The 14,267-nt window shown below is 38.5% G+C and overlaps 1 protein-coding gene across 2 annotated transcripts in view; it reads left to right on the top strand.

The window, feature by feature from the left end:
- Positions 1-14,267, top strand: part of Khdrbs3 (KH RNA binding domain containing, signal transduction associated 3) — a 116,359-nt gene that overhangs the window by 66,294 nt on the left and 35,798 nt on the right. For both annotated transcript variants that reach the window (XM_048358449.1, XM_048358448.1), the window contains 2 exons: positions 950-1,089; positions 3,829-4,021. In XM_048358449.1, coding sequence (XP_048214406.1) covers positions 950-1,089; positions 3,829-4,021 — 333 coding nt within the window. The remainder of the gene's footprint in view (positions 1-949; positions 1,090-3,828; positions 4,022-14,267) is intronic.

The raw sequence follows: 14,267 nt of genomic DNA, 5'->3' as shown, positions 1-14,267 counted from the left end.
ACTAGAACTAGAATTATAAATAGGAAATTTTTATGAATCTTCTGTCTACTCCCCAAAATGCTTACATTCCTTTTATTTAAAAATCCTTCTTTGCTTTAAACTGTGGTTATTTCTTTCTCTTCTTTTTCTGAGCTATATGGGGAAATGGTGCCCCTTGGCTTTACTGGTATTGAGACTCATTTTCATTCATGTTTCATCCTAATGAAATGGACTGAAGGTCTACTCTGCTCCAAGCTATTAATGAAATCAGTGTGTTTTTTTATTGTCAGGAAATCCTTTGGAATTGGTTCTTAACTGTTTGGCAGAATACGAATACAGTGTTGAGTTCCTGTGACTTCTCTTTCATTTTCTGACCTGACACACACCTTACTTGTTCATACAAACTAGTTGAATTGAATTGCAAATAATAATGCCCACATAGCACTTACATGGAATTTTAATCATATTATAAATATTTCATCTTGAAAGTTGCCTATGAAAGGAGTAGTAACTGGCTAGAGAACATTATAGCTTGGGGAAAAAAATTTTTTTTTGGTGGAAAAAGTATTTTTCCCCTTATTACAAAATTTTGTTTATTTTCATCTTAATCAACTCACTTGTAACCATCTATTTCATTAAATCATACTTTTTCTAAATACGTGTGTGTGTGTGTACATGTATGTACGTACGTGTACCATTCCTGGGGTTTGAACTCAGGACCTGGATGATCTCACTGAGTCTTATTGACTCAAAGTTAGCACTGTTCCTCTTGAGCCACACTTATCCTTTGGACTTTAGGTGGCTATTTGGAGATAAGAGTCTCACTTACTTCCCTGCCTGAGCTGGCTTTGAACCATGATCCTCAGATCTTAGCCTTCTGAATAGCTAGATTTCAGTATGATCCACCAGTGTCCAGCTTACTTTCATATTTTGAATAGGAAGCAAACTCTGCTTTCTCTTTCCTGTGTAGGACTACAATGACGAGATCCGGCAAGCTCAGCTTCAGGAGTTAACATATCTGAATGGTGGTTCCGAGAATGCAGATGTTCCAGTGGTGCGAGGGAAGCCTGCCCTACGTACAAGAGGTGTTGCCACCCCAGCCGTAACCAGGTAGGTTTAATTGATACACTGTTTTTTAGGTGACTGTGCCAAAGCAATAGTTTTATAGTTCATATAGGGTGTACTACAGATCATCTTAGTAACCAGAGCTTGACCTATCAGTATACCTATACAAAGCCTGTGTGCAGACATTATAATGTCACTCTGAGGGCATTGACTTTGGAGTAAGATATTTAAATCTAAGCTTACTAATTAACCTGTTCTATTTACTAGCTCATAGCTTTGGGGGTCATTATTATTTACTCTTAACACTAATTCTTTAAAATGAGACTTGTTCTTATGTAAATAAAATGTTCTGAATTACACATTAAGGAGTGGATCCCCTAGTTTTCCCACTGGGTGGGTCAGCTGCATCAGGCCACCGATACTAATAAGTACAGGGTCAGCCACCAAGTAGTTTCTGAATACCCATACCATTTTATTCATTACAAATGCACCAATATGGAAATTACTGAGCTGATCCGCAAGTACACAATTTTTATTTTTGTCTTTGGTTACTGATTGCTTTTAACAGAAAAGAATTGTAAAGAATAAGAAATCTAATGTGACTGTCTCAAATGTATTCAGGAATTAGTTTTCATTTTTTAATCTGTATTCCAGAACGAGTCAGTAGAGGAAGGGCATACCCTTTTTTTGTCTGTTTCTTTCAACAGAATGTCCTTTTATATAGCCTGGGCTGGCCTTGAGCTGTGGCCTTCCTCCTGCCTCTGTCCCCTCTGGTGTGGGATTACTGGTGTGCACCATAATGCTCAGCTATAACACAGAAATTTAGTTACTCTGGTGATTATATGGATTTTTTCAGTGTAGGCTTCGGATGCCATGTAAGATAGTATTTTTCTATGTCTCCAGGATTATTTAAAGAAAGTAAAGAGTTGGTTTAAAATGCAAACACTGGATTGGGCATTATACAGTGGTGTTTATCTTTAAAAAAGAGCTAATTATAGGGTTGCTGTTGATTTTATGAGACATTACATGCAAATTCTCAGAAAATGGCAATCTATTTCATTTCTCTTTCTTCCACTATTACGTTTACCTAAAATCATAAGAAATTACTTATATGCTATATTACTGTTCTATAGCTGCTTGATATTTGGAAATAATAGAAATTTATTCGGGCATAGTAGAAGCAAAATGGCCATACATTACCATATGTCCAAAGGCAAATTGTTGACAGGGCTGTGTTCTCTCCAGAACTTGGGAGAAATTCTTTCCTTGCGCCTTTTAGTTCCTGGTGATGACCAGTGTTCTGTGGCTTGTGGCCTCATCACTCTCCTCCCTCCTCCCTTCTTCATTCCTGCCTTTTCTCTTGTGTCTATGATCTCATTTTGGCTCCCTTTGAAAGGATACATGTCATTGATGGTATGTTTGCTCCATACTGTTGATGTCCTGGTAGTATTCAGACTAGTTCACAATCTCATTTAGCTTTATCTTTATTGTAAGAGCTTGTGTGTTTTACCAGGATCTGCCACAAAATATTAAGCTTAAAACCCATTTTTAAGTCCCCAAATTTGTTCTGTCCTTTTGTAAAATGTCTTCAGTGCCTACATTGCTTGTCATTTAAAGCTGCATCACTGTCTTGATGGTGGACATCTCTCATGAGATTATTTTAAGTTTACATTCATATTCACATCCTGAGTTTTACTTTCACCAGTTAAATACTAGACTTAAAGATCTATATCTACATTCTTGTGGCCAGCACACATTTATTTGAGATTCTGAGCATTTCCTACAGTCATGTCTGTCAATACACTGTGTACCCCCTTCACAATCACTGTTTCCTTTGTTTGGTTACAGAATATCTTGGCCCTAGATTTGTGTTTTCTACTTTTCTTACTCTGTAAAGCAGGCTAGGCTCACTTTTTCCCAAAGTTTTTTGTGCTAATTTGTTATTCCTTTCCCTTAGAAGACTTGGTCTCTTGTCTTCAGAGTCTCTGTCTTTTAGCCCCTCAACCTTTTCTCTAGAGTGTCTTGACCCAGGCAGACTTCTTACCAAGCAGCCATTTCTGATCAGTTCATCGAAGCAGCCATCTAAGCTGAGGCAGTTTGAAGTTTGTTTTACCTACAGCCTGTCTGTTCAGTACCTTACTGATCCTTATATGGTCTAGACGACTACAGTAAGAAGGCATTAGGGAAGCAACCCTGATGTAGAATGGTTTCCAGTCACGTTTTCATTTGTTTTCCTCCACTGGATTTTCTGCCCCACATTTTTCTGTGGCTGTAGAAACTTCAATTAAACAATTTTGGACTCTTTAGGATGGTCTCTCTAATTCCTGTCTTACATGCACTTGTCTTGCCATGTGTTTTTATTCTGGAACTGTAGCATGTATTGGGCCCTTGCCTATGCTCTCTGTGTGTTTCCAGGCATTTTTAAAAAAGTCTCTCTTAGCCTAGCCTCATTTCTTTGTCTGTAAATGAACAAGATATTCTCCTAGTGTCAGGGTCACATTTGAATATGACTGTGGCATAGTGTCTTAAAGAAGTCTTAAATGTATGTGCTCTTTAGATAATTTTGTTTCCTATTCTGTCCCTGGGTCATAAATTTGGCCTTGTTGTGACTATATTGGGCTAGACTACCTAAATACCTTAAATTGCAGGGAGGGGTGAGTAGATGCCTGTTTCTTATTTGCTATGGTTCCGATGCAGACGTGGGACATCAGTTTATCACTGGTATAAATGTATGGGAAGATTGGAGGTCAGAAAATAGGATAAATACTGTGACTTTGCTTGCAGAGGAAGAGGAGTTACTGCCCGGCCAGTCGGGGTTGGTGTACCACGAGGGACGCCAGCTCCCCGGGGAGTTCTTTCCACCCGAGGGCCAGTGAGCCGTGGAAGAGGACTCCTTACTCCCAGGTCAAGAGGAGTGCCTCCAAGTGGGTATAGAGCTCCACCGCCTCCCCCAACACAAGAGACCTACGGAGAATATGTAAGTGCTGGTGCCACACTATCTTTGTTAATCATTGCTACTGATTCAGTGCTACTCTGCCTCTCTTCTACCTCTGTTCTTAGTGTAGCAAATACCTATTGAATGCTAAATTAATGCTTGGTATTAGAGGTATGAAAACAACATCACATTTTCCATCAAATACCTTGAAGCTAAGGTATAGAAGAAGTGTTTCAGTGGTAGAGAATTAACAAGACTGTGGTCACGGGGATATGTTATCAAGTTCTATGATTTTATTGGAACATTCTTCATATGCCTCTTTAGGTTGTCTCTGAGTAATTTAGTCATTCAAAAAATGATTTCCCAAATATGCAAGGGTTATTTTGCTCTTAAAAGTTTACTTTTAACATTTATAAACTTTTAGTGAAAATCTATTTCACTAAGGAAACAAAAGTCCCTGTTTTACAATTGATGCAAATCATTTATCAATCATTAATTCTTTGATGTAGTTAATAGAACTTAGCAGAAAGAAACATGACCATGAAAAGAAGGGAAACAGGGTAGGAATTGGGGTGCTCAGTGTAGTACTGGCGCTTGCCATTGCTAAACACTTACACCTACTACTTGAGCAACTCCTCGACCTTGCTGCCCTTTGTACTTTAGTTATTTTGTTTTATATTTTAATAGAGTCTCAATACCTAGGCCAGCCTTGTCTGTGATCCTCATGTTTATACTTTAATGTACCTGGGATAATAGGGCATCTACTGTCATGCCTGGGTTTTTATTGGACTCTCACAGACATTTTTACCCAGGCTGACAAATCTCAGCCTCCCTAGTAACTTACATGAATTACAGGAGTAAGCCACCCCTTCTGCCCAGGTAAGGAATTCTGTACAGATACTAATCTCTTGGGACTTTTAGTATAACTTCCTAGTTTATGATAAAGTATGCAATGGACACATGATTCATTTATTAAAATGAGAGCATATGAGCATATGTGTGCAAGTGGGAGAGACGTAGTGACATAGAAAAAGTGTAAGAACCAATCAGTTTTAGTGACATTTTATTTCCATCTCTCGTTAGGCACTTGGTACCTACGCACAGTTTGTACAATCTTGAAGGAAACCCCCGGGCCCCCAACAACCTCTTTAGTTTTGTCTATGAACAATCTGTCTTGTTCTCGTGAACTTCACTGTGATTTCATTACATTCTGTCACCTCTTATGCTTCAAGACTTGTGTTCATCATAGAATAATCTCACATTTTGCCTCATTATTTCCTATTTCTTCTACTAAACTCAGATCCACTATTGCTAAAGAAACTCAGAGGAGTTGACTTGATGAGTATTATAATAGATATTACATGACTCCTTCCTGCCCAGAGTGAATTTGTGGGAGGATAGGGATCAACACTCTTAACAAATTCTCCATTTTTATTCAGTTGTGGAACAATGTGGCATTATTTCTTTTCTTATAATTGAATATGTTCCTGTTTCTTATTCTTACCAAACTGTCTATAATAAGTATATCTGGAATTCTTCCATAAATCTTGAGTCTTTTGAAGGGAGTAGGAACTGTTTGGACTATTTCCTTTTATGTGGAATCAGTGTCAGCCTATTTCTGCCTTGGCTCATCTAGTCTTCTTAGATTTAATGTAGATATAGATGGATGACATGTTGGTAGTTAGTTGCAAGGCAGCAGATGTGGAAAACTTGGGTCTTGGGCCTCATTGGACCATGTATTTGGAATGACTTAGATATACCTTTGGCCTCACAATCCACATATTTCAAAAAGGGTTACTGCCTTTTTCACATGTATTTATTTTTCCAGTTAAGTGGTCTCTTGACTTGCTGTTGTATGGACCAGACATGTGTTTTCTGTCTCATCTGATGGCCCATAATCAGGCTAGAAAGAAATTCAAGGACTAAACTAGAAACTCTTTTCCAGGCGAGATAAAAAACAAACAAACAAGGGCCAGTGAAGGTTTTTTATTTTTGTTTTTGTTTTTTGGGTTGGCACTTGTATCTCTTTAAAAAAAAAAAGAAGAAGAAGAAGAAGAGATGATGGGAAAGGCACTGACACAGTTGAATTGCCAGGTATTCTGCTGAGGCTATTTGCTCCCATTCCCATCCATTACCATGGATGGTGTGGCCTTGGCTTCTTTGAGGAGAAAGGATGTGAGGACTCTGAAGGGTTCACCCTCACTGCTTGCATTCCATACAACACCTGGGCATATCCCAGGCACTGTTGTCATCATACCTGGGGTTTTCACAAAGCACCAGTGCTCTTTCTGCCTCTTCTTCAAACAGTGATAGCCATATTTGCCATCATTGTTTTAATGTGTGTTGAAGGTAGCACTAGCAATTTGTATTAGCTTATAAATAACATATAAATTATTGCATAATTTAAATGATGGGGTGCTTTCCAGGTATGCTTTAGGTGGAAGAGTGGGTACATTAGTCCAAAAATATTGTCATGGGTGAATCCTTCCCCAAGGAAGGAAAGAAGACCTTTTAGCATGGCTACCGTGAAATCCTTAGGGACTTTACACAGCCCATCACCAACACCGGAGGTGGCTGGTGTGAGGTGTAGATGCAGCCTCTCTGTCCTCACAGTGACTTGCTTGCATCAGCAACATGCTGATGTTCTTCCTCTCCTGACCCAGCTCCAATTAAGTTTCTCCTCCTAACTACTCCATTACAGCTTGACATTCACTAGCCTCTTTCCAGACATTAGCCAATGGTTTCAACTTTTGAAATCCTGAGTGTTAATTCACATAGTCTTTAGCCTTGAGCATGGGAATGAGAAAAAAGAAAGTTCTTTTAATAAATGTTTCTTTGTTTTGTTTAAATAGGATGGGTGTACTATAAGATAACAATTAAAGACCAGTGTCTTATAACCCAAAGAAGTGATTATTCATTCATATATCAAAAGTCTCCTTCACATTTACTAAAATACTCCATTTTAGTGGAATAATCACAACAATAAATTCTAAATTCATTGGGGGGGGGGCTTTTCTCCATCCCCATTTACCCTTTTATTTCCAGCAGCTAGTATAATGTCTGCATCATAGTAAGTTTTTAATAAGTCTTTAACTAATGAGTCAGTACTGTCAAAACCAAGTTTCAGGAAACTGTCACCTGTGGAAAATGCAGTGAATTTAGTTTGGCTTTTCATTTTGTACACACACAGTGATTTATATGTATTATAATTCATCATTTAACTACAGTATGACCATTAATATTTGTCTACTTTTCAGATCACTAACATCTCATTATTTTAATCTCTACTAACCCAGTTTCTGGCCACTTAGTAAATATTTACCAGATTGAACATAGAGACTTGCTAAGTTTTCCTAAAGCAAGTCACCATTGATTTGAGTAGTGTTTGTGTCCCTTGCAATTCAGTCCCTTGCAATTCAGATCCTTACATTGGTCATTGGAAATGGAGAAGCATTAGGAAGAAGGTGATGTGGTTAGGGTCTAAGAACAAAAACAAAACCCCCATAGCACTACTATGGTATTTATTACCAAAAATAAAAGTATCGTTTTCACTAAATAAGAATTTCAGAGCATCAATATCTCTGAAAAGGGCTTATGGTTCCTTTGACTTCAGAAATATAAATTTTAAAGATGTCTTTGAGGCTATGGGCTTAGTTTAGTGGTGCAGCATTTACATAGAATTCATAAAGCCCTAGGTTTAATCCCTCGCACTTGAAAAAAAAGTCTTTGAAACACATTCCAGGAGATGATAATAGTTTTATTTCTGTAGAACTCGTTTGAATATATTTAAACAACATAGGTTGTTCTTCATTTACATCCATTTAAAATTTATTATCGGAGGCCATTATTTCCAGAATGAAAGATCATGTGGTTTCAAGTTGGGGGCTGGAGGCTCCTACCTGTACTCACTACTCAGGAGGCTGAGGTCTGAGGATCACAGTTTGAAGCCAGCTCTGGGCAGAAGGTCTGTGAAACTCTTATCTCCAGTTAACCACTGAAAAGATACAAGTGGAGCTATAGCTCAAGTGGTAGAGTGCTAGCCTTGAGCAAAAAAAGCTCAGGGACAACATCCAGACCCTGAGTTCAAGCCCAAGGACTAACACCAAAAAAGTGAATAAAATAAAAATCATGTGGTTTTCAGCTCCTTGCACAACTGCTACTTATTTTGATGAAGTATATGTTTCAATATTACTCGTTTTGTCTATTAAAATTAATAAAAAGTCCTCTTACTAGTTTAAGTTCAAGATATATACAATTAATGGTGTATCTTCTAGTAATTTTTTTTTTAACAAAACAGCCCCATTGAAAGCTTTATTATACTGAATGGCATACTGAAACTGAACTCATTTTTGTAAAGGTTACTTGGTTAGATATCTTGTCACTTATAATGTTACCTGAGCCAGCGATTCCTCTTGAGAGTCAGTGTCAGAACAACTCCCTGAGGGAGTGTCATTAGAAGAACATCTGTTGGGAGATAAACCTATTTTACTATGAGAGTATTATTCCAAGAATACACAGAACATATGTGACAGCCATTAGAGTATGTTCTCCAGTCTTTTCAGAGAATACTTGTCTTTTTAAGAAACGGTCACTAAGAAACCCTACTTTTCTGTCTTTTGATTAAAATCAAGTGTGGCATACATTGATACCAGTTTAATATAAAATATGTCCTCATTTGGCTTTTTTTTTTGACCACACAAAGGGAATTTCCTCTACCCAGGGGCCATATGCCTCTTGGCACAGTGCGTCCTCTTGGGGAATTAAAAAGAAAGAGAGAAAGAGAACAAGTCCATTCAAGGTGATTACTCTCCCCCTAGAAGAAAATATGTAAGGGAACATTTTTAATTATTTGACGCTAAATTGGGACTCTGCTCTACTTTTAACTTAGAAATATTAAACATAATTAACAGAAACTCTTCATCTCTTCTTTGAGAAATACTTCTTCCCCAAATTGACACTGATTTATTACTTATATCCAAATAATTAAGTACTTGAAAATTAATTAATATAATCCATCATAAATTCCCTAAGAGCACATTAACAATTCAATATGTCCATATAATTATGCAGAATGACATGCCAGGCAGAGCTCTACTTACCTGTGGATTCCTACAGTGAAATCATTTGTGATTAGTTGCTTTACAGTCAAACTGGGGGCTTTAAAAAAAACCCAAAACAGGTAATCAGCATAAGTATATTTCTCTGTAACACTTGTATGGTCCTTGTATTTATTATCTCTGAAGAATCTTGTCAATCAGTTCACACTCAGCAGCTGAAAAAAAATGAAAATTCAGCTTTCATCAGATTGTAGGAATTGCAATTCATTTTCTCTGAGTTAGTATGAAAAAGGCAGAAACAGTGGGGGCTTTGCTGAGAAGGAACAAGGCTAATACACTGAAGGAGGTGAAGGAAAAGAATGTAGAGACAGAAAGGCCTTAGTCCCATTACCTTCTCATTAGTCTCTTGAGGCTGTGGGTGAAGCCAGGTATTTAGACCCCAGGCCCAAAGTCTAGGAGTCCCCAATTAGGTCCTACCACCAGACCCCATATGAAGAGATATGGTAAAGGGTAGAGAAAGAGATTTATAATTATATGACAGCCACAGAAAGACAGCATTTTGGTATATCCTCAGCCATATTCAGATTACATAGGGAGAATTGGAGCAGAGGATAAGGGATGTGGATGTGTACTTAAAACAGTCTTAGGTCACAGCTATGTAGCCTGGTTGACCATGATCTCAGTCTTTGTTTTTGGAGGTATTACTGGAACAGAACAGGAATACGTTGACTGGCAAGTGGTCTCCTGGATATTCTTTCAAATAGGATGAGAAAATGCCATTGCCTGTTTACTTTCTACACAAGATATATTACTGGCAACTCCTGTTCTTCCTGGGGCCACAGTGACTGCAAGATCATGGCCCAAGACCAAAGGCACAGATGTGTAATGGGGTGAGAGAGTGTCCAGCTGTTAGTTAATTCACAAGCGCAGCTAGGACATCTTTTAGGTTTCCTCTTACATGATCACAATGTAATGGTTGACTTGGCGGAGGTTGGTTCTAAAGCCTGAGGCCAGTGTTCACGTTGCAGGCAGACACTGGCATCCTGCAGAAGCCCTGCTTGGTAGTAGCCTCAGGGCTCCATTTTGAAAGGTTCTGTAAGTGTGGCTTTCATTATGGTTTTTTAATTCTACAACCTAAGCACATTACCAACTATTGCAAAGAAAACCTAGTATTTTTTCTCTATCCTACTCTCAATCCTTCACTTTTTCCATAGCATTGTACCATATGCATAGATATTTCCCAAACCATGCATTCTCTGTGTCAGTTCTGACACTGACTACCCGGAGTTGGCTCAGTAAGCACAGGTAAGAGACCTCCCAGGACTGCCCTCCTCTTCAGAAGCGATTTCTTAGTGATAAGTCCCTTGGTAACTCACATCTTCTGTCTGATTTGACTACAGATTGGAGGTTCCCACAGTTTCCTCCCCAACTTTGACAGTTTGACAGTTGCTCAAGTAAATACTTACTATTACTGATTTGTTACTGTTGTCATAAAATAACAACTCTCTCTTGAAGGTATTTCACATGGCTTACTTGGAGTCAAACTTAGTGACGGTATCCCAGGAACCATGGGTTCATGTTACCTTGAGTGACATGGCCTTCAGTGGCATCGTACAGGAACATTCAGAAATACTATTCCCACCTTCCCCATAAGGAGAGAGAACTAGTTTAGACTTTTAGAAGGGTCTTAGTCTCTTCAGGATGGATTTCAGGCCCTTCTGCATGATGTCTAAGAGCCTTCCTTGCTCTACTCCTGATTAACTGCTTGGTCATCCTCCTGCTCTCCTCATGCTCTTTCCATACCAGGTGCACTTCTTTTAAACATGTTTGCATGAACTTTCCATGGTTCTTTTTTAATGCTCTTCCATGTATTATCTCTGCCATGTCTTTTTGCTACTTAATCTTTAATTGTGAAGCCTTTCTAATTTGACATTATTAGTGTCAAAAAACATGACAACATTTTGTGTAAAGACCACAGTTATCTTTGTTTTACTTGTAGAATTGAACACCATTTTATTCCATAAAGCAGGGCAATGTCTAGTGAGGCAAAAAAGCCTAGATGTTTTTTGTTTTTGTCAGTCGTAGGGATTGAACTCAGTTCCTGGGCACTGCCCCTGGGCTTCTTTGCACTTCAGGTTAGCCCTCTATCTCTTTGAGCCACAGCACCACTTCTGGTTTTCTGGTGGTTAATTGGAGATTTAAGAGTCTCACACCTGGGGCTGGGAATATGGCCTAGTGGCAAGAGTGCTTGCTTCGTCATGAGGCCCTGGGTTCAATTCCCCAGCACCACATATATAGAAAACGGCCAGAAGTGGCGCTGTGGCTCAAGTGGCAGAGTGCTAGCCTTGAGCAAAAGGAAGCCAGGGACAGTGCTCAGGCCCTGAGTCCAAGGCCCAGGACTGGCAAAAAGAAAAAAATCTCACAGCTTTTTTTTGGCCTGGTCTACCACAGTTAAGACAGAGAAAACTTCATGTCAGTTGAAACTGGCCTATCTGGGAAATGTGATTGTTTCTCTAAATTGTGATTTCTCAGAAGATTAAATAGAATGTTAACTTTCAGCTTGGTGACATGAAAGATTTAATGTGAATTACTTTGTTGCTGAGACTTAGGATCCCCACCAGAAAACTCCCCACAGAATAGTGTGATTTGTATTTACCCTTAAGTATTTTGGCTCCTGTCCATTTAGCACTTATTCCTACCTCAGTACTTTCTTACTTGTGTAAGCCTCTGATAGACTGTCATTGTCTTTTAGGTCGGAGGTATATTTTTGGTTTATAAACTCCACTTACACAGTGCCTTTTTGTGGTCTGACATTTATGTAATAATAAGTATATAGAAGATGGATAATTTGACCTTTCCTAATGTCTACATCATGTTGTGTGTTAACATATACTTTTTCAGTGAAATAAAATTCAGTATCTTTAGCTAATTTTACCAAACATAACATTGTTCATCTGGTGAGTAATCGTATATTAAAAAAAAACAACCCAGCAATTTAATTGAGAGCTAAAGATGTAGTTACATGGTTTTGAATTCTTCTCTTCAGTGTGACTGCTATGTTTTTATGCATAGCATTTAACCTTTCTGGGCCTTAGCTTTATTTAATTATTTATTTAATTTTCAGAACGTTGATAATGTAGCTAGTAAAACAGCATCAGAGCACCTGATGTCCTTAACCTCTATTAAGGTGAGAATTCTGTAATGAATGTATGTTTCTCTTGAAACATGGCTTCTACTATCAACCTAAAGATGGTTTTGTAATAACTGATTTTTTCAAGTAGGAGCTTTGGTATAGGGGAAAAAAATGGTGCAGAGAAAAGAAAGCAAACCTTTAAATCTTAGTGGACAGTTTAAAAGTGTTTGTGATTATTTTGCATAGAAGTTTTGAAAAATATTTGTAAAAATTGATTTGGTAGAATTACATACTTAAACTCTTTTAATATAAACAGAAAGTTTCTATGAAACATAATCTTATTTTCTAGGCCATTTAATTATAGCCATTTGTCATTCACTAGTGTCCCTAGATAAATACATAGTCATTCTGATCGTTTGAGGTTTAGCTGGTGGGCTCATCTCCTATTTAGACAGTATGCAAGTTCATCAGAATATTAAAACTTCCTCTTCAGCAGGTATATGGTATTCCTTTATTACCCAGTCATAAGTGCTTATTGAACAGAATATGGAATTGTCATTAAATCATCTCATATGATATGGTTGTGCCTACTTAAGAGAGGCCAAGGAAAGACCAGGCTGTGAAAGCTATGCTTTGTCTTAGGTATACAATTTTAAGTTAAAGAGATAGTGGAGTCTGTCACACAGCTCTGAGTATCAGATCCTGGTATGTTTGTTTACCATACTGATGGACCTCCCCTTCAGATCCTGTGGTGGGAATTTCCAGGGGAAGCAGATAAGCATCTGTGTGTTTGTGGAATTGTGGAATGTTCTTCGCAGGATTTGAGGTTCAGTGAGTCGTGGACAGTGCCATGGTGTCACACTACTGCATGCATGCAGCACTTGTGGATGGGCCTTACCTGAGAAGGGAGGGCCAGTGCTCTTAAGCTTCAGACCAGCTATCAAGTCCACACCACCCAGTGAACCAGTGAATTCCTTCCAGGAAGAGAGAACGGGCCAGAATTGGATTCTTTTTCTTTTTTCTGTCAGTTGTGGGGCTTGACCTCTGGGCCTGGGCACTATCCCTGAGCTCTTTTGCTCAAGGCTAGCACTCTACCACATCCAGCCATAGCTCCACTTCTGGTTTTCTGGTGGGTAACTGGAGATAAGAGCCTCACAGACTTTGCTGCACAGGCTGGCTTTGAACTGCGACCCTCAGATCTCATCCTCCTGAGTAGCTAGGATGACAGGCCTGAGCCATGGGACCTGCTGGATCCCAGAGTCTTTAGCCACTACTCTCGCTTTTATTCACAACATTCTCATTTGTATAATGTAAGGAGCTAAAAAGAAAATTAGAAAGTAAACAAGGAGTACAGAAACAGAACTAGAGACAAAGTCTGAAGTGTGCATGGTAGTATCACTAGACATACATCATTTTCCAAACTGTTCTCTTCCTATCTAATTAAAGAAGATCCCAAGCTTCCTGATGTTTCCTTATTAAAGCGTCAACTAGAGTCTTAAGACCAGTGAATAAATTTTAGCTTTAATTTCTTGTAAGTACAGGAGAATGTTGTCGATATCTTTCTGATGAGTATTTGGAGGATATTTAAGCGTAAGGTACTAGAAATCCAGGTAACTGCCATTCCTCGTTGTATGTACAGTATTAATGTGCTCGGCACCCTTCTAATCTCTCATTCAGTCTTGAGAGTCATACAGTTGGTTAAGACAGAGCATGAAAACCTAGTCATCTGGCTTCGAGCCATTGTTCTGTTCCTTGTCAATTTCATCTAATCCCTTGTCTTTGCATATGGATGACAAATGAATAGACAAAGTGTTCAATCTCTTGGCATAAAGTTTGCTTTGTAGAATAAGCAAATGGTAGATAATTAAGGAATAGTTAGTTTTAACCATCTTTTTGCAAATTTGATTGTTTTATTATAGATTTCTTAGTCCTAGTATGAAGATCCCAAGAGGCCATTTTGAATTGAAGCAGATCTGAACCTGCATACGCCTACCTGACTGCCTGTTCTGTTGTTTTGTTGAGCAAAAATAATGGTACTCACATAAATAGTATCCTCATCTGTAATGTGTGAATATGGGGACTAGCACTTCCTCCATTA

The sequence above is a fragment of the Perognathus longimembris genome, chromosome 12 (assembly GCF_023159225.1).
Source record: "Perognathus longimembris pacificus isolate PPM17 chromosome 12, ASM2315922v1, whole genome shotgun sequence".
In the NCBI taxonomy this organism is placed as follows: domain Eukaryota; kingdom Metazoa; phylum Chordata; class Mammalia; order Rodentia; family Heteromyidae; genus Perognathus; species Perognathus longimembris.
Note: the sequence above shows the minus strand (reverse complement) of the source record. Positions and strands in the feature narration are given on the sequence as shown.